Source organism: Pagrus pagrus (assembly GCF_965226575.1).
Source record: "Pagrus pagrus genome assembly, chromosome: 9".
Lineage (NCBI taxonomy): Eukaryota > Metazoa > Chordata > Actinopteri > Spariformes > Sparidae > Pagrus > Pagrus pagrus.
The window spans coordinates 4,603,571-4,630,207 of NC_140193.1; the positions used below are offsets into that span (position 1 = coordinate 4,603,571).

The window sequence follows — 26,637 nt, forward strand, 5'->3', positions numbered from 1 at the left end:
CGTACAGTAAGTCATTTTGTTTTATAATTACGACTTTCTATCCCATAACTATGACCTTTTTTCTCATAATTCAGACATTTTATCTCATAATTATGACTTATCATAATTGCAACTTTCTTTCACATAATTTTGACTTTCTCTTCTATAATTTCATTTTTTTTATCTCAAAATTATTATTTTTCTCATTATTTTGACTTTTTATCTCATAATTGTGACTTTGTTGTCAAAATTTCCACTTTTTTTAATCTCATGATCATTACTTTTTGAATGATTCCTTTTTTTGATAACTTCGATTTTTTTTCTCATAATTTTGAATTTATATGTCATTATTATGGCTTTTTCTCTCATAACTTCGACTTTCTATCTCACATTTATGATTTTTTTCCCTCTTTAACCGGCAGGTATGGGCTTCCATCCTCTCAACAAAATCACAATAACATATAGATAATCAATTTAAACTTGACACATGTGTTCCTCCAGATCTGGAGAGCTGTGTGGGGTGAACTTATGCTGATGAAAGCCTTGCCTCACTTTCTGCTGTCAGTGTAAACAGCCTCCTCCAGGTGTGTTCTTGCTGTCACAGAGCCTCCAGGTGTTGTCTTGCTGTCACACAGAGCCTCCAGGTGTTGTCCCGCTGTCACAGAGCCTCCAGGTGACTCACCTGTACAAACTCTCCCTTCAAATACCTCCAGCCTCGCTTTATTCAAACACAGCCGCAGTGCGCATGCGCCGGGCAGTGACGTGTCGACAAAGTGTCAAACAGAGAGGATGTGAAGATGATCGAAAACTCTCCGGATCGACTTATTAGGATACTTAGCGCTCACTCGTCTGGATAGTAACCCGGCTGGAGTCACCTGTAGAGTTAGATTTTAAACACGGACCGCTTCTCCTCACTTGAGTCGAGGAAACTCGGTTTAATTCACTTTTTGAAGCCGCGACATTGACCGTTGAGCTAACTTAGTTAGCGTCAGTTGAGCTAGCCGGAGTCCGCACGGAGCGTTAGCATGGGCAGCCGGCGGAGCTAACACTACCATGTAACTCTAGCGCAGCTGCTGGTGTTAACGTTAGCTAGCCTCGTAGCTCAGTGCGGTCGTTCATCTCTCGTTTCCGTCAGCGTTCAAGCGCGGTGGGGCATCCAGCTGGCAGCAGGACCGAAGCCTGAAGGGAGAGGACGATGTCTCGGAGACGGCTGGACAGTCGCAGCGGGCTGTCCGCGGGGCTGCTCAGTGAAATCCAGACCCCCATCAGCCCGGAGCCCGTGGAGAGTGTGTACGAGATGACCGGAGAGCTCGGGAGGTGAGTGAAACACACTGTTTAAAACTGTCTCCCTGCTGTCTGCAGGGAGCCTTAAAGTTCAGTTAGAGGCTCATTTTACTGTGATTCGTGTGGAAAGTGTCTGCTATGTTGATAAGAAGTCAAACTGGTATTAACAGGATTAACTGCATTACAAACATATCTGCTCCAATAGCTCATAACCACACTATAAACAGTTGCACAAGCGTGCAAACTGTTGACTGACAGTGCAGGAAAAGCTTATTAAAGTGTGTGTGTCACACATTTCCATTTGTTATCACAGTCAACTCGATGATATCAGGGCGCTGGACTTGCACCAGCAACCAGCCAAGTGGAAACAAGGCTGATATTTGAATACTCAGCAGGCATTTGGATCATTTTGCACCCTGCAGTGCACTTTATAAATCATATTCTGTATGTATGTGTGACACTTACGTCAGCCCACATTGACACTACGGGTTTAGACAACATTACACATGACTAACTTCTGTGTCGGTGGATTTTCTTACTACATACTTTAAGTATTCACATATATATATATATTTATGGGTGTCAGTACATGTTGACAGACAGTGCTGGGCAAGTTACTTTCAAAATGTAATATATTACATTAAAAACCTTCCAGGAAACCACAGTATTTCATCGTTCACACAGTTGTTGGGTTGTGTTGCTGCTTTTATGTAGTTTTGCAAAGGTTTAAATGACTTTTTGAGTCATTTTGTTGATACATATTTGATGAGTGATAGAGTTGTTTGTTAAGTTTTATTTGGCATAAGTAGTTGTAAAATAAACATGTACAGAGTGATGAAACAACACACGCTGTAGAAGCCGTTGTGCACGGATATACTAAGTTTGATTAAGTGTCTTAAATGTGATTTTTTTTAGTTTCTTTACACTCATCTTTGAGTTGTGGACAAAACAAGACATGTAAGGAGGTAATTTTTCACCATTTTCTGACATTTTACAGACCAAATAACTCATCGATTAATCGAGGAAGTTATCATTATTTGGATCCTCACTTAGTGTATGACACTTGTGCCAGAACCACAAAGTACAGCATGATGTTTACCAAAGTTAAAGTGTGACTACAGATTAAGATCAGATGAGAGGAAAAACACAGAAACCACACATCACACGGACGCTAGAAACATTTGAAGCAGACCTGAAAAATACCCTTTTAAGACTAACATGTCTTTTATCTAACCAGTTCTCATAGAGCTACAACATTAGTTGTCGATTTTTAAACTAATCACCAACTATTTTCAGTATTGATTAATCAGTTTTGACTAATTTCTTAAGAAATTCAGCTCCTCAAATGTGAATATTTTCCTTTTTCTTTCCTCCTATTAGACAATAAGTAGTTTTTACAGTTTGAGTTTGAGTCATTTTAAGCTTTAGGAAAGACGGCGTCACTACAGATTCAGACAGCATTAGACATGACATGAAAAATGCAATAACCACATATCACATCTAACCAGTTCTAATATAATATAACCTCAAGTCTGTTTTGTCTGTAATGTTTATTTGGAGAGCGCTGAGTCAAATAATTCAATACACCAGCGTTAACGTAGCGTTTGGACTCTGGACTGTAAGCTTCAGCCGCTGTGAACACACGAGCCTCGCCGTGCCAGGAGACCTGACTTCATCCTGCTACAGTAGACCTTTGTCATGTGTTTGGCACTGTGTGTGTGTGTGTGTGTGTGTGTGTGTGTGTGTGTGTGTGTGTGAGCGCCATGGCAACAGCTGATGGTGGATGGTCATATCCTAAGAACTCTGAGGTGTGTTTGAAGTAATGTGTCATGCGGCGTGCGCTGTGTAATTCAGATGTCAAAACAGGAAGAAAGAAACGGGTACATGTGGAAACCAGACTGTAGAAAAGAAGAAATGGCACAGGCCGCTTCTGTTCGCGTATTTCAGTGTGATTTGACGAAAAAAGGGAAGTTTACATGTGCAATAATTTCAAGGAGATGATAAGGACAGCTCTTGTTCTAGTTAACTGCTCGTCCTTGGAAGTAATTAATATTAATTAGGTCAATTCAAGTGACCTTTAGCAGTGGGACATTATGTCTCATGTCTCGTGTCGCCCGTTTTCTCAGGTCAAACTGCAGCTTTCAGTTTTATATCGACTTGGTTAAACATTAATCAGTAATTTCTTTATTACCATCGAATTAAATGAACGCATAGTGTGAGAAGAGTCAGTCAAAGTGCTAAAAAGACAAAGGAATAAGTGACACCCAACTCTGGAGCTCCTGTTGTAGCTCACTGATTTCATTTCAGACAATAACATTTATTCTTCTTAACTGTAAAATATCCGGCGTCCGTTACATTTCTCTGTCACAAGTGTCTGATAACCACATTAGAGAGATCACTGCAAGGAAATGTGCGTATATCTGCTGATATACACGACTCAAAGTTAGTTAGGGGTGTTGGGATATGCAATAAAAGTCAAATTAAATGTATTGCATTATTTTTAGGACCCAGAAATCAAGTATCAGTCAGACTTTAGTGTTTACAGCAAAACGGCTATTATAAAACAACTGTATGTTTCCTGCCCAGCACCAAAAGTCCGAGTTAGTGACTAGCTCGTTAGCATAGCATCCAGGAAGCTGAAGAGTCCGAGAGTTCTGGTGTCGACTCAACCACAGCTGAAGGAAGGCTAAATATTGCACGTGTGTCAGAGAAACAGCTCAAAATAAACGCCAGTGTTTCCACTCGCTTGTTAGGTGAAGCTGTTGTCATAACAACCTGATACGCAGTTGGTTTGTGGTGGACGTGTCTCTGGTCGCCAGGAGAGGAGCACAGTGAGGTAATGAAGGGGCAGGAGAACGATTTAATACATGAAGATGAGTTACCTCAACATGAGGAGTGTTATTCAGCCCGTAACAGCAGCTGTACGACAGCTGTCCTCTGCGGTTCTGAAACAGCTTCGTCAAGAGGAAATAACCCAGATGATGTGCTGCAAGACCACACTTTTAATTTTGTCATATGGCATGACCCTTCTCAAGTTTCAAAGGTGCAGACATCTACTGATTAGGGAGGGTCTCAAGAACAACTACAGATTTGTAGGGCTGCAAATAACGATTATTTTCCTTGTCAGTTTATCTGCTGGTTAATTTTCTCCAGTAATCGATTCATCATTTAGTCTAAAAACTCACCAGAGCTCAAAGTGACATCATCATGTTGCTCCTCTTTGTAAGGCCAACAGACCAAAACACAAACACTCTTTATTTACTGACATTTAAGAAGCTGGAACCAACAACTGTTTGACATTTATGGTTAAAAAGATGTAATCTATTATCAAAATGGTCTGTGTTTAATTTTCTTTCTATTGACGAATGGATAATAGACCATTGCAGCCCTTCTGTGTTGCATTATTAGAAATTTAATGATCACGTTTAATGATCGACATCTGCTGCTTTGATTTTGACCTATTTTTGTGTCTCTGCAAATCTCATGACTTAACTGAAGTCCAATACTAAATTGCTGGACTTTTTCCTTTTAATAACTGTATAATTAAAGTCAGGAATAAAGAAAAATGCCTGCCACATGTCAACAAACCCTTAAATTGCTCCACTAGTGTGCTGGGGAGTGAACATTTATTGATTAAACAGCTGCCAGGCAGATACCACAGGAAGGCACTCAACAAAGCAGAAGTCTGTCCAGACTTCCTCAGTATCAGTCGCTGCTGTCAGCTCGTGCAATTCACACATTTTGTTTATCAAATGCATGAAAATAAGACTGTAAAGTGCTGGGTGGTGCTGCAGCGGCAGGATTAGTTTAGCTCGATTGTTCTATTCTTTAAGAGAAGTCCTTCTGGGTCCGTAACCTTCACAGCCGTTGCTCTACGGTTATTTTTGGATTATTTTCTTTTGTGGCCTTCGTTGTGAGGCCTTGTGGAGAAGTGTTTCCATGAACTGCATAAAATATCGGCTGGATGCCAAAAAGTGGATGTTTTTTTTAAGTGAGGGCACCGAGGTCCACTTCTAACAACAAGTTGAGAGTCAATTAGTGACCTAACCCTAACACACGTATTGCTAAGGAGACACATATGTGTCTTTTGTGTCATGTCAACATGTACATCAGTAACTCCCACCTTCTGTGAGGTAAAATGACTGTTTTTTTAAAAGTAGTCTGGTGGATTTGAAGAGAGCACAGATGGATAAAACTGCTTCAGTTCCCACATATAAAGCATTCAGTCTGTGCAGAGTAATCATAGTTACTCATCCCAAGTCACCTGTGTCACATTTTTATAATTTGTGTTTTTTGTCATAAAACAAAGCGTGATGACAAACAAACATTTCACAGGTTTCACTTTCACGAGTTGTGACATGACGTCTCAATCAATCAAACAAGCAAAAACATGTACACAACCTGCAGTTTGATCAGTTTCCCAAGTGACCTTTGTCACATTGTTTTTATAATGTGTTTTTTGTGGTATAATACAGGTCCGTCACTTTCAGGAGTTGTCACCTGACGTCTTTATTTGTATAGCGCCGATTCACAACGAAAGTCATCTCATGACTCGGGTCTCGACCACACTCTTTGATTAAATTATTTACAGAGACCCAACATTTCCCCCTTGAGCAAGCACTTGTCGACAGTGGCCAGAAAAAACTGCCTTTTAACAGACATGATTGGTGCGGAGCAAAATTTTGTTCCCAAAAATAAAAGAATAAAAGTTGTCGCTTTTTCACCATGTAACATTCACTTTCTGTGTGACAGTACTCACGACAAAAAACACTGTCCAAACAATGACGTGCAAAAACATTAACGCGAGGAGAAACTTGACTTTATATCATTTATTTTGTTTTATTTTGAAAGTGTTGTGGAAACATGTTGACACATAATAAAGCAATTAAGATGCAGTGAATATTTAACAAGATGGCTCCCAGCCCGCCTCTGCTTATTTCCCATGACTCTAATGTGACGAACATCAGTGTGACGACTTAACATGTGATTTTCCATCCTCATACTTTTATTGTGCTACATGATGATAATGGGAAACTCCATCACACCCAACCATATGTGAATATACTGCAAACTAAAGTAACTCACACTAATTAGGGGTGTGAGATCTTGATGGAAGTTTAATTTAAGGATTATAGATTTTGTTTATACTTTGTTTATGAAGGTCGCAGCTAACTGCCACTTTTCTGCTTCACAGGGGGAAGTTTGCTGTGGTGAAGCGCTGCGTGGAGAAGGCCACGGGGAAAGTGTTTGCAGCCAAGTTCCTGCGGAAGAGGAGGCGAGGTCGTGACTGCCGGGCCGATGTCACTCACGAGATGGCCGTCCTGGAGATGGCCCGACACAACGCCCGAGTGGTCAACCTGCACGCCGCTTACGAGACCGATCACGACATCGTCTTAGTGCTGGAATAGTGAGTTCACGGCAGCACCAGTCACATGTTCTTTCACCTTTTCAGAATCAGTATATAATACATTACGTAACCGGTCTAATACCACTTATGCTGACTAATTTTTTTCTACCACAAACAAGCAAAAACATGCTCACGGCCGGCAGTTTGATCCTGTAAGTGCCTGTTAAAGGACAAAGTCCTGTTTGTCTAATCTTCAGGAGCTGCAACACTCACTGCTTTTTATGTAATCCTGATTCGTCCCAACAGGTCTATCAGGATCCGGTTCAAAACTAAAAGTCTCATGTTTGTTAAATTACAGAAGAGTTTTAGCTGGAACTCCAAATCAAGATGGCCTGAATAAATATCTCCTGAGGCATCGTGATGTCCTGATGTCTTTACCTTTCATGTTGCATCAGTTTCGTTTCAAAAGAACTGTCCTTTATCTGGCGGATCGTTTTATTTAGTTTCATCAAAACAGAACTAGATGTGAGACTCAGATTGTAAACACGAGTGCAGTTGTCCTTCTGATCCGTCGCTATGATCTACGTTTTTTCTTTCACTAGATTTCTGTCCACTGTAGTGAGCACCTTGCATGAAAGGGTTAAAGTGGCTTGCTATGATTTTCTAACCACACCTTTTAATACTTTGTTGTTGGAGACACTTAAATCCTTCGCTGAAAGCAAAGACAACATGAACACCTCACTCTGTTGACCTAAGACGGCCTGGACGATTCAATAAGAGCTCAGAGAAAATGACACAAAGTTGACTAACCTGAAATGTCATAAAATCTGAAAGATGAACTTTGTACTCTGGCCACAATTTTAGGGCTTTGTGTCGACTTTGGCTGACGTTCATACCTACAGTACTTACCAGTGAGTAATCGGGAAGTTGGGTTGAGGTTGATTTCTTGCTCAATAACACTTCGCTGGGACACGCAGGATCAAACCAGCGACCTTCTGACTGAGGGTTGGCCACTGAAACCACCAGGAAACCCAGCAGTTCATGAATACACCATGTTTCTGTTTCTCCCGTTGAAAGTGTCTGATATTTTACCTGAACAGTGTGTGTGTGTGTATTTGTGTATTTACAGTGTGTGTGTTTTATCTTTGCACAGCGCGGCGGGTGGAGAGATATTTGACCACTGTGTGTCTGACGAGCTGCTGCCAGAGGCCCAGATCACTCGTCTGATCTGGCAAACACTGGAGGGAGTCAACTACCTCCATCAGAGCAACCTGGTGCACTTAGACCTGAAGGTCTGCACACACACACACACACACACACACACACAGGAAGTGAAGCTGGAGCCGAGGGAGTCTATTTTTACATGTCCACTCACTGCTTCACCACAAACTCGCCCCTTAAGTGCTCGGCTGTGAATTCCCTTTTTGTGCACGAGAAAACCCCAATTTCCTTTTTTCGTGTCACAGTGGCGCTCAGAGCTCAGAGTTGTAGGTGGCAACAGAAACCTTCACACAGGGCAAACAGGGGAAGCTCGACTCAGAGGTGTCATACGGGTGATTTTTACACCACTCCTGCAACATTCAACCACTCCTTGAAAAATTCAAAAATTCCACCTCCTCCCTTCAGCGGGGCTTTTCCATACACTTGTACCGACTCAGCTCAGTTTGACTCAGCGCAGCAGGGATTTCCTGAAACGATAAAAGCCCCTCATTATGTCGTTATTGTAAAGCTTTTATTATGAAGCAGCAAAACTAGGAAATGTTTCAACTCTGACACAACTACAAGTACACTTTTACCCCTCTGATTAGCTTGGCTCGGCGCAACACGGCGAGGTTAAACTGGTCATGAAAAAGCAAATCAGCGCTGCCAAAAGTGCCGGTGGAAAAGCCCCGCAGGACTCCCCCCAGACCCACAACAACACAACAACACACAAACATGCACTGTTAATGTCATATTTGCATAAACAAAAGCAAATCTACACACTTTTACAGTTGGTTTGCGATTCAGCAATAAAGACAGCAGAAGAGTAAGGAGGACATCTTGGTGTTATGGGATGTTAAATTCTCCATCGTTGCTCAATACGTGATTTTTAAAACACGTACTTATCGCCGATCATGTCAGTATCAGTCATGAGAAGCAGATAATTACTGGTTATCAGTATCAACTGAAAGCAATCGATGTCAGGCATCTCTAAATTTACCAGCAGGTTGTAAAAATAAAGGTTTTATCTGACAACAAGACATTTGCAGTAACACCAGTGTAAACTCTGGCCGTGAGTCTAACATGACCAGTTGTGACTGTTTGTGCTGATCGACATCCAAACCTGTGCAAACAGAACAAAACAAGCACAAACTCAGCCGTACTGTACGTTCTCCTCTTCTGTACGATGATGCAATAACTCAATAATGCCAGTGTTTAATGTTTCTACAGTGTCATGTGGTCGATATATTTCCAGCACTTGAACAAATAATCCTGTTAACAGTACTTAGAGAAAGTTAAACACCTCTCGTCGCAAGGACAAAACATGATTAAGTGTTCAAAGAGATTTAATGTGTCGAGCACAAGTTCAAAGTACGTCTCATATTTCCAGAAGTTCTGCTTTCGACATGACGTTCACTCCGTGTTTCCTCCTTTGTTTCTCAGCCGCAGAATATCCTCCTGACCAGCCTGTCTCCTCCGGGAGATATTAAGATCGTAGACTTTGGTCTGGCACGCAGGCTGGGCGCGGTCGGAGAGCTCAGAGAGATTCTTGGCACGCCTGAATACGTGGGTAAGGTGATGTTCATAAAACACAGTGCGATTACTCAGACACACGAGGCAGGATATCACCTGCACAAAACCACATTAAAGTGAAGAGTGAACTCTATCTGGTGTTGGTCTGGTGAAAAACTCACAGATGATCAGCAGTTAATTATCAGTCAGTTTGTGCTTAATGAAACGCTGTGTGGATGAAAACACTAGTAAACGCACAACAGAAAGTCTTTACTTAAATGTCAGGATGGGAGAAAAACAACAACATGAGATATGAGACAATACAGGAAATTACACAAAGACATTCTTGTGATATTGAATGAAACCTGACTTCTTCTTTCATGTTTTTCTTTTCAGCTCCAGAGATCCTGAATTATGAGCCAATCACAACAGCCACTGACTTATGGTGAGGCCATTTTTTGCAAAACCTGCAGTGAATTTATGTTGGAGGATGTTTTCGTTGTGGTGATTTAAAGAAAGATTGGAGGGGTGAGAAGCAGACGCCTACAGGTTATTAGTTTTTATTGTCATAAGTGCACTTTGATCATTTTGACGCCAAATCGATCAGAGTTCAGTGTGAGCTCTTCTGGTTTTGAGTAAGAACTTAAGATATTTTGGGCAATAATTAGTTAGACTACATTTATAAAGTAAAAGCTCTTGATGAGCTCTTTCTGTTGCCAAAAGGACACGTGATTTCTAAAATAAATCCAGTCAGGGCTCGTGTCCACACAGCGTTTCTTTCTTAGCGCCAGTGTCTTTTTCAGAGTGCTCCGAGTGCCTTGAGTTGAAAATCTCTCAACTTCTCAGAAAGGAGCCGGTGGCGTCTTTTCAGGCAAACAATCAGTTATTAGGTCGGTTGGGACTCGAGGAGAAGCTTGTTCTGGCTGTGTGTGTCTGTCCTGAGCTTTATCAGGCGGAAACTTTGATAACGGAGACAGAAAAGTCCATTTTAGGGAGCAGACTGTCTGTACACTGAATGTTGAGCTTGTTATTAGCTGTGTCGTCATGCCCTCAGTTACCATAGCGTTAGCAGCTGTCAATCAAAACCAACGTGCAGTGTTTTTTCCCTCAGCGCACAGCCAGCACTTGTCTGCCTGTATATGGACCCGGGCCGTTATACCCGTCTGCCTCTGACCCCTCCATTAGTCACTGTAACCGTCAGAGGGTCTGTCGGGTTTTTAACCAGATGATTTGTAAATGAAACTGAAGCCGATCCATTTCAGTGTGTAAAGCCACAAACCACAAACAAACTCTGCCACGCTAATGGCTGTTTACAGTCTGGATAATTATTTTAATGATCACCTTTGTTCTCAGTGAAATGATGAAAGCAGGACTTGTTTCTCATAGAATTAATAACTGAAGACCTCGTGTGGCCTCTGGTACTCAGCCCGTCTCCTTCATTCATGTGTGTGTGTGTGTGTTCCTCAGGAGTGTGGGTGTGATCGCCTACATGCTGGTGACGGGCGAGTCTCCGTTCGCCGGAGACGACAAGCAGGAGACGTTTCTGAACGTGTCCCAGGTCAACGTGGACTACAGCAGGGAGTCCTTCTCCAGAGTGTCAGAGCTGGCTGTGGACTTCATCCGCAAGCTGCTGGTCAAAGCTCCCGAGTGAGTAGAGACGGTGTCTGAACGGTCACATATTATATTTAAACGAAATCAAAATGGATTCTGAGTGTTTCCGTTGTGTTTGGACCTCAGGGACCGGCCCAGCGCTGCAGAGTGCATGAGACACCCCTGGCTGTGGCAGCAGTTCTATCTGAGCCCCGACCCCACCGCCACCACCCGCACGAGGAGCTGCGGCGCCAAGTGGGCCAACAAGGAGAACATCCTGGAGTCGCCTCACTCTCACGCAAAAAGGTCTCGCTTGGACGAGGAAACGCCGGCTGCTGTAGACGGTGGCTTTTGAGAAAGTCGAATCTCAAAGGGGAGAGAGGGGAGCTTTTAACGTCTTTTAAGCCTCCAGAGTACCAGCTGACTGCTGCCCACCACTCAAAGTACTTATGATGTTTATATTCCACTAATCTGCAGAAGATCGACCACTCAGACCAAAGATAACCAGCTAAATATTCTGAGATCTGTTTCTGATCACCGCTGTTAAAAAGTGTGAAAATTGTACAGTATGTCGCGATTAATGCAGCGTGTTTAACCTGAAGTATTTAATACGATTGATTGTTAAAATCTCTAAAAAGTTCCTGTGATGATGAAGGCTAGTGGAGTATTTGTAGGGAAATCTATGCAACACGTCTCTTAATTTTCTCACAAGACCTTAAAGTTAACGACGCTCTGCCTTAAAACTCAGAAGTGTCCTTAGTGTCGAGTTGCACTTGTGCTTCAGCAGAACTGAGTTTCTCTGTAATGAGGAAGTGTGATAACATCCTTATTTGCATTGTGCCGTCTGTGTCACAGCTCCATCTCGTTCTACCTGCGTCGTTGCTGTAACTCGCGTTCAAGCTGAAAAACAGCCAGAAGGGAGACGGGAAGCTTCGTTACATTCCTCGTTATGTTTCCCTCAGAGTCAAACTTTCATTTTCTCCACGTCTGCAGTAGCACAAGTGTTTAAAACTAGCTCAGGGTTTTAGATTTACATTCATTCCCCCTCCAAAGAACTGAGAGGCTGTCTGTGTTCAGGTTATTATCACGTTTATCGGCTTAAACTGCAACAAATCTTCATATTCATGTCATTTTGAGATAGAAACTTCAAACTGTAACGGCTCAGACACTCGGTGAGTCACGCCACCGTTCACCCGCCACACCCGCTCTTACTCAAAATGATGTCCTCACCCCAGCGAGCTGCTGGTTCCTCTTTGTTAGCTGGCAGCACTTCTAGCACTTCTTACTTCATAAGCACACGTTCAGAAGTATTTATAAAAGTCTGAGAGGTTCACCAAAGCCATTCAGTGTGCCGTCTTTATAAAGCTACTCTCGTTCTGTCGGGTCCGGGCGCCTGAAGTGATTTATTCCTGTTGTTTTCATCTCAGGGCATGCTGCTCACTCTCCGCTCACTGTGTTGTGTATTCTTAATGTTAGAGGCCTATTATTATTATTATTATTATTATTATTATTATTTATGTGCTGGACTCATACTTTATATTTTTATGTAAATAATGTGCTCACGTGTCTTATAAGGAAGTGTTGTGATTACGTCGGGAGACTTCAGATGATTAAGGTGTTTATTTAAAACAAGATGATGCTGTTAATGAGAAATAAATGGAGATGTTTGACCGCAGAGGATCAAGTGGATGAAAGGAAAGAGGATCTAAGGTGGTGCTGGGAAGTAAAGCGAACGTGGAAGTGAGTCAGATGGTTGAGTCAGAAGGAGGAAGATGATTAAAGTGTTTGATGGAGTTTGGGATGTGTCAGGCGAGAAAAGAAGCGTTTAAAGGGATAGTTTGACATTTTGGAAATGATGTAAGATGTTCTTTTGAAGCAACAGTTCACCCGAAAAATAAAGATTTAGTCATTATTGACTCAGCACAATGTGGATGGAGAGTTGGGTGGAGTGTTGTAGTCCACAAAGCATTTCTGAAGCTTCACAGCAAAACAGCGTTGCAAGATTCTCATAAACAACTGAAGCGGCTGGGGACCGAAATGTCACCTCACAAGTCGTCCGGTGTAAATCCAAGTCTCCAGAAGCCCCGAGGTCCCAAATTGATTTGAGAAGAAGTTATTTACTCTTTTAGGAGCCGAAATCTTCACTGTAGCTGCTAAGCTAAAAGTGTTAGCGTGCACTCTCAGGTGGGTTTATGAGCTTAAACAGAACAGAACAGTTGCTGAATTTGCAGCGACGAGTGCCTCTGATGACGCCAACGCTACATCTTCTAATATTCCTGCAACAGTGCTAATATATATAAATAAATATGGTTCCAGTGTCTTTTCCTGGATGTCATTGATCTATGACTGTGGCTAATCACTGGTCATGTTAATCCAACCCTCTCCGTTGACTCGCTCCGTGCTGTGGGTGTGTAGTGAACACTCACTGGTGGATTTCTGTCCAAAAATAAATAAAACAAATGTTGGTGCATCTTAGTTTGTGCTGTCCCTCCTGACAGGGTGTGTAACGCTTTTAGCTCAGCGGCAACAACGACGATTTCTGCTTCAAAACAGGTGTAAATAATGTCTTTTCAAATCAATTTGGGATCTCAGAGCTTCTGGAAACTTGGACTACACCTGACGAGCTGTATGGAGCCATTTTGTTTTTGTTTTCCCGAGCTGCTTCAGCTGTTTAGGAGAACGCTGCAGCGCCGTTTTGCTGTGAAGCTCCAGAAATGTTGTGAACTACGAAACTTCACCTGACTTTTCTTCGGCATGAGGAGATAATGACTGAATTTTCATTTTTGTGCAAACTGCTCCTTTAAATACTTGGATGGCGTTAGGATTGGGTCAGTATTGTAGGAAGCGCAAAGGAATAGTTCATCTTTGGTAAATATTTCCCAAAATGTTGAACGATTCCTTTAAGTTGTGATGTTGGGAGTTAAGATACGTAGACGTGAGAGGATTTTTAGGCGATGAAAGTGTAAATAATGATTTCAGTGTATAAAGAGCAGAAGCTTAGAGAACCGCTGTGTGACGAGGTGCTATTGATTCACAGGATTTGCCTCCATTGAGACGACCTCGCCTCCTTAAAGTGCAGATTCTGATCGCTGTCAAACCTCCAGTGAAACATTCCTCTTCTTGTTGCGAGGGGCCAAACAGAGTCGGACCACACTGTGTGTTTGTTTGTTGTCGTCAGCAGCTGGTACAAAACAACGGCCTTTGTGTCGGAGCTGGGCGTCTCCAGCCACGGCCATGCTCTCATCTGTATGCTGTCATACTTCCAGACTGGAAGATTTTCATCTCAGCCAGTCAGCAGATTCTACTCGCGCTTGCTGCAGAAACAGCTGGGAGGTGTATCTGTAACGAAATAAGCTTGAATCTTGCTTCATCTCAGTTTCTTTCAGGTGTCGGCGTCTTGAAATAATCTCGATCCAGGCTGAAATGATGTCACTTGAAACAGGAAGTTTCTCAGATACAGGTTTAGCTTCTTTTTCCTGTTCCCGTTGTAAAAACAAGATTTTAAAACTTGACTCGCAGCTGAACCTCGAGAGGAGATGGACTCGTTCTGCAGTGACGTCAGGGATCTCGCTCGAACGCGCCGCGTTTGCCGGCATTGTCCGTCTGTCACTTGAACATGACTGATGCTGCGCCGCTGATCTTGTTATTTTGTACACCTATTGTACTGTTATCCTCAGCAGCTACCAGTCTGAGCGACGTTCAGGCCGTCATCGTCGAGCCGCGGAGCAGCTGCAGCGGTGACATCAGGCGACTGGTGTCAGCCAACATTCCTGTTTGTCGTGTGAGACTGAAGGAAACTGTAGGTTGGAGTCAAACCAGCAGCCACAAGCACAACGAAATGTTCATGAGATGTTTGTTTATTTTGCATTTTATATTTTTTTAATGTATGAGCATTCTGATTGCATCTGAAATGACTAAAAAAAAAAAAAAAGAAACATAATCTGTATTGTATTCTGATCAACTGCAGGCTAATATGTAAGCATCACAAAGCAAACTGAAAAAGCTCATTAAAGGTTGTAGAAAATATCTGATGGAGTGTTTCATGTCTTGTTTTTGAGTCTTTTGCTGCAGAACAGACTGTTTTCACACTCTGCTGCCACCTGCTGACAAACTGCTCTCCATCTTTGGTTAACAGGACAAACAGCATAGTGACATGCACACCAATTAACAGGCAGATAATTAACAATATTTCATGTTACCTTGGCTGAACACCTGCTACAAACCTTTTAAAAAAAGTTCATCTTCGCCCTCGTCGGGTTTTTAAACAGCACAACAGACAGCGAGGAGCAAACATGGAATGATCTGAAGTTACATTCAGCAGAACGAGTTACAGCCGTCAGCTTAGTGCAAAGATGCTACTGTATGTAAGCTCACAGAGATCAGACTGGAATACATCGTACACAGATTAACACACATGCTGCCACATTCCCATACAACTAGCAAGTATTTGTACTTTTACATATTGCAGTAAACAGAAAGTACCGTATAAAATGTGCATTTCTGCCACAATGACAAAGCAAAAAACAACTGATGAGAGATTTCTTGTTAATTCATCTTTCCAACTTGTTTAATTTTAACCACAGATGTTCTGATCCTGTTTTCCCGTCCCAGTTCTTGAACTTGTGTATCTGCCAATGCTGAGAACCGATCTGTACGGAAGCCCTGAAGGGCAAGTGAGGATTTTTTCTTTATCGAAATTATTTCTGATCTAAATAATGTTTGCTCGTGTTTAAATGAGCCTTAAATTCTCCTTTTTTTTCACTTGGTTTCACACACAGAAGAAAAGCTTTGTTTTCACATGTTTTGACACAAAAAATATTCTGCTGTGGAAACACAAATCCATTTAACACAAAAAAAATCTGCTGCCAAAACTTTTTTTTTTCCCCATTTGGTTTCACACACAAAAAAGTTTTTAAAAACTTCACACATGAAAAAGGTCTCCTGCCTGCTGTGAGAAATTTTTTTTTCAGTTTTTTTCTTTTGGATTCACACATAACTTATCCTGAAAAAAGAAAATGTTTTCACACAATACTGGGAGAGAAAAATTCAATTTAACACACACAAAAAAAAAAACTCCTGGCAAAACTTTTTTTTTCTTCATTTGGTTTCATAAATATAGAAAAAGTTCTTGTATGTTTTCATACATGAAAAAAAAAATCTCCTGGGGTAAAAATAAAAAAGGTTTGAGACTTAAAAAATAAACATTCTCACGGCAATCTTTTCAACGTCTGTAACTGATCTGTAATTCACGTGTGAAAGGGAATTATTTCCCACCCAAGGAGATTTTAGTTTCATGTGTGATGTTTTTCAGACTTGAAAAAATAAAAAATCTTCCACAAAATGTTTGGTTTCCGTTTGGTTTCACACATACTGGGGGGGGGATGTTTGGCATGTTTTCACACATGATAGAAGAAAATTCTCCAGCGGATAAAAAATCTTTTTCACACACACACAAAAAAATTCACACATGAAACAAGAAGCTCCCTGGGGGGAAGTAATTCCATTTTACACGGGAATTTTTTTTTTTTTTAATGTGTTTTGAAAGATCAGTTTCAGATGTTAAAAAATAAACCTCCTCACAGCAATTTTTTTGTAGAGAAAAAAACAGCCAAAACTTTTTTGTGTGTTCTTTGTTTTTCAATTAGTTTCACATATGAAATAAAAATCTGCCTAAAAGAATTATCCTGCGGGGGGGATCTGATTAACACGTGAAAAAAAAACAGAAAAATGGCTTCACACATTTAGGAAAAAAAAGTTCTAGTGAAAATAAAGTTTTCACACATGAAAAAGAAAAAGTTCTGCTGGAGATAAGTTAAGTTTTTCAGACTTGAAAAAAATAAAAATTCTTCCACAAAATATTTGGTTTCCATTTGGTGTCACACGTATCAGGGAGAACAATTCTGGAAAAAAATGTTTGGCATGTTTTCACACATGGAAAAAAAATAGAAAGAAAATTTCACCTGAGAAAAAAAGTTTTTCACATATTTTCAAAGATTAAAAAAATTCTTCCTCCAAAACTTTGGAACTTTTTTTCATTTGGTTTCATAAATGTAGGAAAAACTAAAAAAAAAAAAAAGGTTTCACACATGAAACAAAAATCTCCTTGCAGGGGAAATAATTCCATTTCACACGTGAATTTTTTTAATGTGTTTGCTAAGATAGAAAAGTTCTCGCATGTTTTCACAGATGAAAAAATAAAATGTTCTCCTAGTGGGGAAAAAAGTGTCACACGTGAAAACATTCTCCTACCAAAGTTATTTTCACTTTGTTTCACACACGTCGAATAAAAAAATTCTAGTGAATAAACGTTTTTTTCACACATGAAAAAAAAAATCTCCTGGGATTTTTTTTTTTTTTTTTCAGACTTGAAAAAAAGAAAATTCTTACACAAAATGTTTGTTTTCCATTTCCATGTATCAGATGAAAAAATTAAAAGTTCTCCTAGGGGGAAAAAAAAGTTCTCGTGGGATTTTTTTTTTTTTTTTTTTTTCCCAGACTTGAAAAAATAAATATTCTTCCACAAAATGTTTGGTTTCCATTTGGTGTCACATGTATTAGTATACATGTATGTTTTTTGCATTTAATCACACGAAAAAAAAAGTTCGGGGGGGAAAAAAAAAATTCTCCCACAAAATGTTTGGTTTTGCATGTTTTCACATGTGAAAGAAGAAAATTCAAGCATGGAAAAAAATCTCCCACAAATTTTTTTTTTCCTATTTGGTTTCTCAAATATCGAGGAAAAACATGTTTTATCATATGAAAAAAATCCCCAGGAAAAAAAAGTGATTTTTTTTACAGATGAAAAAATGGCGGGACTTGGAGAGATTATGTGGCAAACCTTTTTTCTTCAGCTCTCCAGTCACAGCAGTGAAAATAATTGAGATCACTTTCGACTTGGCTCACCAGAAAGTCCTCACTTGCCCCTCAGGGTTTCCGTAAATCTGATACCAGTGCGTTAAAATTATATTTATATACTTTTATTTAAACCCGGTTTGAATGAGATACGACTGCTATCGTTCGACCTGCTTCAATATTAGAGTAAATGTTATATACGTTTCTTTCATCATCTAGTTTGACAGTCAGAACGACAAAAGAACACAAATATCAACAAATTAATGTTTGCTAACAAGTGGCTTGTTGTTTATGGATATTGGTGAAAACTACGTTAAATTGCATACAGGTGTACGGAAGCTGCTGGAGAGAAGCAGGGTCCCATTTTGATGCTAATAAATTACATGGATTAGATCAGTAATCGATTACGCCATCCAGCATTTTAGTCCGTATCAGAGGCATTTCTGATATTGATTTTAACCTGAAACCTCTCATTTTAAAGTCCAAGATAATTTGGTGTATTTTCAACGCAAAAATGTACAACAGGTGAGAAAAAGATCCAATCAAACAGAGCAAATTAACGTCAGTTGTTTTTTGTTTTTTTAAGTGCAATAACAAGAAAAGTGTTAATAACTAGTTTAACAAATTATTTTTAATCTAGAAAATCTCACCTCAAGGTTCACGTGATGGAGTTTAAAGCAGCTCGACAAAGATCACGTGATACGAACCAAAGCTCAGAACAGTTACTAAATGGACCTTGAGGTGAGATTGTGTTGTTAACTGAAACTCTTCAGCTAAACAGAAAAAGAAACTATTAGTGAAAAATCCACTACTGGGATCAAACTGAAGGAATGACAACAGAACTATATTTCTAAACGTTCTGACAAAGTAATTATTAAATAATTAACCGGCCACGCGTTTTAAATACAATCAAGAATCACCGCTGAGAGTCCGACTGATGAAGTCTGAAAGTTTAAAGTTCAGACGTTCAAACATTCACTCGTCTAAAAGTAGCTCAACACGTGCAGGTATGAGGAGAATGTAAAAAGCTGCTCTGCTTCAGGCAAACAGACGTTAAGATTAAAATCATAGCAGAAAGTCACAATATTACACTTTATGTTACATTACGGACATTAAAGTCATTCCCTCCAACTGAGACAACATGAATCACTCATGTTTCAGCAGCTCTGCAGCCACTCAGAGACAGAATCAAAGGTAAAAGGTGATATTCAGCCTAAAGAATAAATAAGGAGGAAGACCATTTTCATACCTGCATGTTCCTCCTCGTGGCCACAAGGAGAGGATCATTCAAATCGGATCAAGTGCATTTAGCAGTAAAAGTCACCATCATCTGTCAAACGCTCTAAACTCTGAGCCCTTAAATCACAGAAGGATGAGGTAAGACCAGCGATTAAGACACTCACTCTGTACTCTGGGTAAATTATCTACAGCGCTCAGAGACGTTCAGGCGATCAGCTCGGACTCAGAACTCCTGGATGACCCTGAAGTGGTTCTCGATGGACGGGGGCTCGTCCTCGAAGTGCAGCTTCTTACTGGGACAGGCTCCGAACTCCTCCAGGGTCTTGATGAAGTACCCGTACTCGCGGCCCACCCAGGCCCTCATCGGGTCGCACACCTCGTACGGGGTCACGTGGGCGTGGATCGACACGCCGCTGGAGACGAGCTCCTTCAACACCTGCTTGTCCGTCACCCAGGTCTCGCTGCCTCCCGGGTGGCCGCCGTCCAGCCAGTACATGTCGGCGATGCGTTTAATGAAGTGAGACAGCTGCGGGTCGGCGCGGGCTCCGGATAGCTCGTACACCATCTGGTTCAGGACCACGCAGCCTTTACTGAAGCCCACCAGCGTCAGCGAAAACCCTGAGGGGACGCTGTCAGCGCCTCCCTGTGGCTGGAGGGGGTTTGGTAGGTTGGCTCGCTCCATGCCGTGGCTCAGCAGAGACCTGTGATCAGAGACATCCAGACCGTTTTAACACAATCACCACACAGTAAACTCTGATTTAATAAAGCTCACAAGGTTGAGGTGATGATTCTGCTCCACGGTCATATTAGATGATGGTGAGAGTTTATTTTCCTAAGAGTAAGTGGAGAACAAAATGAGAGCTAAAAGAAAGGTCAGCATTGATGAACAGTCATCATGTGGACATAAACACAACTCTGAATGAATGATGATGTAGAGCAGTGTCTACTGGATGTGTGAATAAGCAACAATTTGCCAACATAACATCCTGTATCAACTTAAAAGGTGATAATGTGAAGTGTTCAAGACTAGTTTCTGCTGCCCTCAAGTGGCCAAATGCAAATGCAGGTTAAACACAGCAAGTTGAAAACAACAACAATAAAGAGCATTCTGCATGAAATGTGCCATTTAAGAAAGAATCAAACAAACCTGAGGTGTCGAAACGCTCCAGACTCAGGTGAGTACGACGAGTGCTCCGGGGCCCCGAACATGTTGCTCTCCACGAAGTTGTGGTAGCAGCTGAACTTGTGCAGGTACATGCGGGAGGCTCGGACCACCCAGATGTGTCGGTCGGGGAAACGACGGCCCAGAGTGAGGGCGACCTGCTCCAGACTCCAGCAGAGCCACTGAGCCCCTTCAGGCTGCACAGACATCTCGTCCTGGAAGTTCTGCACCGACAACAAACACAAGGAGACGGTTTAAAGCTGCAGGACACGACTTTTACACTCTGGAACAACATGAAAATATGACGAGTGGGGGGAATATTCAACATGTCAGCTTTTTTCATCAAAGATATTTCCAATGCAGCTCAATAAAACTACTCAGATAAAGAAATGTCGAGCTGCAATGATTAATCGATTAGTTGCGTCTATTAAAATCTTTAAAAAAGGAAAAAGCAAGCTTCTTAAATGTAAAAATTTTCAGGTTTCTTTGCTCTGTGACAGTAAACTGAATATCTTTGGGTTGAGGACAAAACAAGTCATTTAAAAACATGATCGACAATTTTTCACCATTTTCTGGCATTTTACAGTTTTTCATTCTGTTTTTCCCATGAAAAAAATTTCTCATACACTTTTTTCACTTGGGTTCACACATTGAGGAAAAAAAACATCTCCAGACAAAATGTTTTTCATTTAGTTTGACACGTCAAAAAAATGTATTATCCTGGAAAAATAAATGTTTTCATGCAAGAAAAAAAATCAGCCTGCCAGAACTTTTTTTTCCATTTGGTTTCATAAACAGAAAATGTTCTTGTATGTTTTCACACATGGAAAAAAAAAAGTTCTCCTGCGGGGAAAAAATGTTTCACACATGAAAAAAAATTTCGTACCAAGTTTTTTTTGACTTGGTAGACAAAAAATGTTTTTCAGATGTGAAAAAATAAAAATTCTCCCACAAAACTTTTGGTTTCCATGTGGTTTCGCACTTAAAGGGAAAAAAAAAGGTTGGCATGTTTTCACACATAAAAGAAGAAACAATTATCCTGGAAAAAAAACACCTTTTTTTTTCACTTGGCTTCACAAATTTAGGGAAAAAAACCATCTCCAGACAAAACGTTTTTCATTTGGTTCGACACATCAAAAAATAAATTATCCCGAAAAAAAACAAAAAACGTTTTCACACAAGAAAAAAAATTGCCTGCCAGAACTTTTTTTTCCATTTGGTTTCATAAATACAGAAAATGTTCTCGTATGTTTTCACACATGGAAAAAAAAGAAAAAAAACACGTGTAGAAAAAAAAAATTCTAGTGAAAAACACAAAGTTCTCCTGGGAAAAAAAAATAAATTAAAAATCACATATTTTCAAAGATTAAAAAATTCTTCAGCCTGGCAGAACTTTTTTTTCCATTTGAAAAAAAAAGTTTCAGATGTGAAAAAATAAAAATTCTCCCACAAAATGTTCTGGTTTGCATTCGCAATTTTTTGCATGTTTTCACATATGACAAGAAAAATCTTCAGAGGATAAAAAAATATATTTTTCACGCATGAAAAGAAAAATTCTCCCATGAATTTTCCCCCCACTTTTTTAGGGATATTTTTTCTTTCTACATGTTTCACACATGTAGAAAGAAAAAATATACTAAAAAAAAAAAAAAAAAGTTTCACACATGAAACAAAAATCTCCTTGCAGGGGAAATTATTCAATTTCACACATGAATTTTTTTTTTTACGTGTTTTCAAAGATAGAAAAAGTTCTCGTTTGTTTTCACAGATGAAAAAATTAAAAACTCTCCTACCAAAGTTATTAAGCTCGGCTTCACAAAAAATTTGTGAAGAAAAAAAAAGTTCTGGGAAAAAAATAAAAAAAAATTAGACTTGAAAAAATAAATATTCTTTCACAAAATTTTTGTTTCCCATTTGGTGTCACACGTATCGGGGAGAACAATTCTGGGAAAAAAAATGTTTGGCATATTTTCACACATTTTTTAGTTTTAATACTTTTTAATCACTCTGCATCTATTTATGTCCGAAAAAAAAACAGGTGCATGCATCCACAAAGCCCACGGTGTGCCTACAAGGAGATGTTAAGTCATTGTGGTCATGACGTTTAGAGTACAAGGCTTTAAAAGATGAAGTGTTGTGGCATGAAGTTATCTATCTGGGGAGGAGAGGATCTGTGTTGGCAGCGTTATCGGCCCTGTAAAAGCTTAAAACTTAAGTGGAAGGATAAAAAAAAGTTTTCCTTCCGAAAAGTCAAAGATGTCTGCCAAAGAATAAATGTTCCCTTCTCCTGACAACAGCCATGGTGAGAGTCTGAATGAAACACACACACACACACACACACACACACACACACACACACACACACACACACACACACACACACACACACACACACACACACACACACACACACGTCCATCTCTGACACACTGGATTCGTTCCATCAGCAGCATCCTCTCAGCGTGCCGTCAGACTGTGTGGTCTCAACACAATGACCTCATTCTCTGTATTTACATGGAAACATCTCTGTGACGGCATCCTGTGCATACGAACGTCTCCTGGCAGACACCGGCACACTGTGGGAATATTAACACTTGCCTGGAAAGTCGCCTGATGAATTGCAAATGAGGACAAAGAAAAGAGGAGCTCTGATAAACGAGGGCACTTCTTAAAGTCTTGAAGGCAATTAGAAAAGAAAAACAAACGGGCGATGTTTAATCTTCTTTCACTCCTCCATATTTGTTACACTTGATTAGTGACGTGCCCGTCCACTTACTAAAAAAAGAAACAAAAAGCCTGTGAGACGGCTCTGCATAATCTGACAGCATAATCTGGCAACTGCTGCAATTAATAGGTTTGGCATCGGATGAAGAGACTCGACCGTCTTTTCTTTAAAGAAGTTTACTCAGAACTGCGACATGATCAGAAACACCTCGCTCCTCTGATGGTCACGGTGCCTCAGAGGGAGAAGAGTACACAATGTGCTGGAGCTCCATCCAGGAGAAAGGTTTTGTTTCAAGTGTTCTGCTCTTAATGAAAACGCCTTTAAAAGGACAGTTCACCCCAAAATAAAATAAAAAAAACAAAACATTGTTCCTTTACCTGTAGTAAATCTCAGATATAACCAAAACTCTGCAACTCACACCAACACAATCTGAATGAATAAATAGCACTACGGATAAGAGGATAAACATGTATTATTGATTTTGGGGTGAACTGCCCCTTTAAATAACAGTCAATGAAAAGGAAAACTTTTGCTGCTCTCATGGCCACATCAAGAGATGATGGTTTGAGGACAGAAAAGCTTCAAAACACTGAATGGTATGAATGTGTACTCAGGTCTTACATCGTTACACCAAGAAACCATCATTTCTGATATAATTATCATATTGTGAAAACATCATACCGTTTCAACCCTTGTCTCGATTTTAGTTGCAATGGTTATTTTTGCATTTGCATTTTTTTGCCTGTCGATAATATTTTGAATAATTGTGCAGCCCTGTGATGTAAAATTGCAAATTTTCCAATAAAACTCTGCAGCGCTGAAGGCTGGGAAATCAAGTGTCAATAATGCAATACATCATCTATTATCAATATATTACATCATGTCACTGTGTGTGTTGGTTTGTGTTTTGTATTTATTGTGAATAAATACCATATAGGACCAGTTCTTGATTTTTCATTAATGATCTGATATATTTTATTCCTTACTTGAATTCAGTTGAATTTTACAACCTAACACTGAGCACTAAACAGTGTAGTTCACTGATGAAGGTCTGAACAGTATAAATAAACTTAACTTGATATCAACGTAGAGCAGCCAAGTGTGACAGAGTCAAATATCTGCCCTCATAAGATAGAAACCTCTCAGACTTACTGATTTTAATCTCCTGTTGCAGATTAACTTCACATTGACAGTTTACAATAACGTGCAGAATGAACTACACACTCTGCTACTAAAGTGGTAAACCATCATTCTCATGCAACTAAACCCAAATGTGCTTCCTCATGTGGAAACTAACATGCAGCTGATTTTTCTGGTTTAGTGAGTTTTTTTATGAAGCAGTAAAACAACGAAGATAACCTTCACCCTCACCCACGAGGTTTCACATGTTGTGTAGAAACTATAAAAACTTTTTACTACTGAAAAACACATGACAGAATACAAAGACCAAATACATGTCGTCACTTCTCAAAGTCCTTTGAGAGACTTTTTCTAGGTAGGTTATTTTTACCAAACTAGATTTCTCCTGAGAGAAGCTCTGCTGAGGTTCAACTTCTTCCAGAAAATATTAAAGCTGCAACTAAAGTTTATTTTCATCATCTATTTCCACCTGACAACTGTTTTGTTGATTCTTTTTTAATGTATTAATCTTGTCTTAATACACTTTCATGCCGTCTGTATTGGGTCGGAGTTTAAATAAAAAAATATTTTTATTTGAATTTTTTGTGTTTTCTAAATATTTGTACCAGAAATAATACTTTAACATTTTTATAACATTTTCCTAAAAATAAATAAATAAATAAATTAAAAAAGTTGCAATTTAAAAAATAATTAAATATTTTTAAGTCAGAAAAATTGTGAAAAACGTTGCTCAGTTGTTCTCATGACGTCCTCAAATGTTTTGTTGTCTTGCACTGATATTCTCTTTACTGTCACAGAAGAGAGAAACCAGAAAATATTCACATATAAGAGAATTTAGAGTTTTTTCCCACAAGTCATTCATTGATTATCAAAATGAGTTGGTCATTTGTGAAACAGTCGACAGCTTATCAAATAGTCATTGCACATCTTTTAAAACTGGTTAGATAGAGGACGTGTTAGTCTTCGCCACATAAAAATATTCTTCAGTCTTTCTTTAAACACGTCTATTGTCCATCAGATCCATGACAGTTCCTGCATTTTCCCTGTCATGTGTAATGTTGTCTAAATCTTTAGTGATTTTATGTTTATATAATGTTTTTTGTCCACAACCCAAAAATATTCAGTCTCTTGTCACAGAGTGAAGAAACCAGAACATATTCACATTTGAGAAGCTGGAATCAGAGGATTTCTACCTTTTCTTTCTTAAAAATGACTCAAACTGATCAATTGATAATCAAAAGTTGGTAATTGATGAAAGAGTTGACAACTAATTGAATAATCGTTGCAGATCTATTAAAATTGGTCAGTTAATGGACACAAAAAGGATATCCTCCAGTCCTTTTCAATGTGTCTGTTTTCCATAAATGATGTGCGGCAGTTATGAATTTATCCTCTCATGTCCAATGTTGTCTAAACATGAAGTGACTTTATGTTTACATTATGTTTCTATCCACAAACCATAAAGATTCAGTTTATTGTCACAGAGGAGTGAAGAAACCAGAAAATATTCACATTTAAGAAGCTGGAATCAATTTTGCCTTTAAATGAAATGAATGAACCGATTAATCGATAATCAAAATATTTGGCGATTAATTGAATAGCTGCCAACTAATCATTTGATCCTTACAACTCTACCACCACTCTACCACTTAAATGACAAGTTAGGCCACTCATCCTCTTTCTGTTGATCCCATCGATCACCTGAGCCCCTCCCTGATCAATACACCTCCACACACTCACCTGAATGTCCCCGTGGAAAAACACCACATGTCTGCTGCTGCTCTTCTCCTTTGACTCGGCACCAGTCTGCCCGTCTGTCTCGGGCCGGAGGAGCAGCAGGTCGTTCACTCGGCTCGGGTCGTATCCAGGCACCGCCAGCAGCTTCTGGAGCCTCTGCCGCGGGCTCCCGGAGCGTGCATCCCGGCTGGCTGATGCATGCAGTCCCCGGGGCTCGGAGGATGTCGCTGCCACGGAGGTCATCGTTTTGGCCACAGCTATCAGAGTGAAGCCCACCGCGACTGCTCGGGCAGCTAGCATGAACTCTAAAAATAAGAAAATGAGTCGGCGTTTTTTCTTTATAAACGCAGTTAACTACTCCATGCTGCTGCTGCTGACAGCTAGCTAACCAGCTAACCTCTGCTAGCTACAGCATCACATTATTAGCAGCTAGCGTGAAAACGATTAGCCTTTCAGTGGCTATAACCGAAATATTTATCAGTCCGCAGTGCGTTTTACCGTCGTCTGCCTCACATCGTCGCAGTTTAATAAGAAATTCGGACACTATTAATTAAATTCTGTCAGTTTTGGGTCTTGTTTTATCCACAGAGAGGCGCTGTTTGTCACAAACACACCCACCAGTCTGCTAGCTGCTGCGGAGCAAGCCCCGAGCTCTACTGCGCATGTCTTCTTTTTTGACTCCAGAGATACTCGGTAGCGGGATGATACACTCCTCTGTACTTCCGGTTTTGACTAGTCGGACAACAACACACAGTTTGGTCAGCTTTCGGCTTGGGACATTAAAAATGTGGCCAAAGGAAAACAGAGAAACACATTCAGGGAGAACTACATTTGTGATTAATATGAAAAATATAAATATTTCTCACATTA

At 40.1% G+C, this 26,637-nt stretch overlaps 2 protein-coding genes across 4 annotated transcripts in view; one reads left to right on the forward strand and one right to left on the reverse strand.

Moving 5' to 3' along the window:
- Nucleotides 1-729: 729 nt before the first annotated feature.
- stk17b (serine/threonine kinase 17b (apoptosis-inducing)) lies at nt 730-14,938 on the forward strand. Its single transcript, XM_084362050.1, has 7 exons — nt 730-1,296; nt 6,458-6,670; nt 7,764-7,902; nt 9,254-9,380; nt 9,719-9,767; nt 10,790-10,969; nt 11,060-14,938. Exons 1-7 carry the CDS (start codon nt 1,175-1,177, stop codon nt 11,265-11,267), a joined length of 1,038 nt encoding a protein of 345 aa, XP_084218176.1. The 5' UTR covers nt 730-1,174; the 3' UTR covers nt 11,268-14,938.
- Nucleotides 14,749-26,637, reverse strand: part of cUnh2orf69 (chromosome Un C2orf69 homolog) — a 38,884-nt gene continuing 26,995 nt past the window's right edge. For 2 of the 3 annotated variants that reach the window (XM_084362053.1, XM_084362052.1), the window contains exons 2-4: nt 25,771-26,072; nt 20,151-20,389; nt 14,749-19,704 (exon numbers count right to left, since the gene is read on the reverse strand). In XM_084362053.1, coding sequence (XP_084218179.1) covers nt 19,227-19,704; nt 20,151-20,389; nt 25,771-26,067 — 1,014 coding nt within the window. In that variant the 5' untranslated portion in view covers nt 26,068-26,072 and the 3' untranslated portion in view covers nt 14,749-19,226. Of the gene's footprint in view, nt 19,705-20,150; nt 20,390-25,770; nt 26,495-26,637 lie in introns of those variants that run through there. The other variant, XM_084362051.1, reaches the window with a different exon arrangement.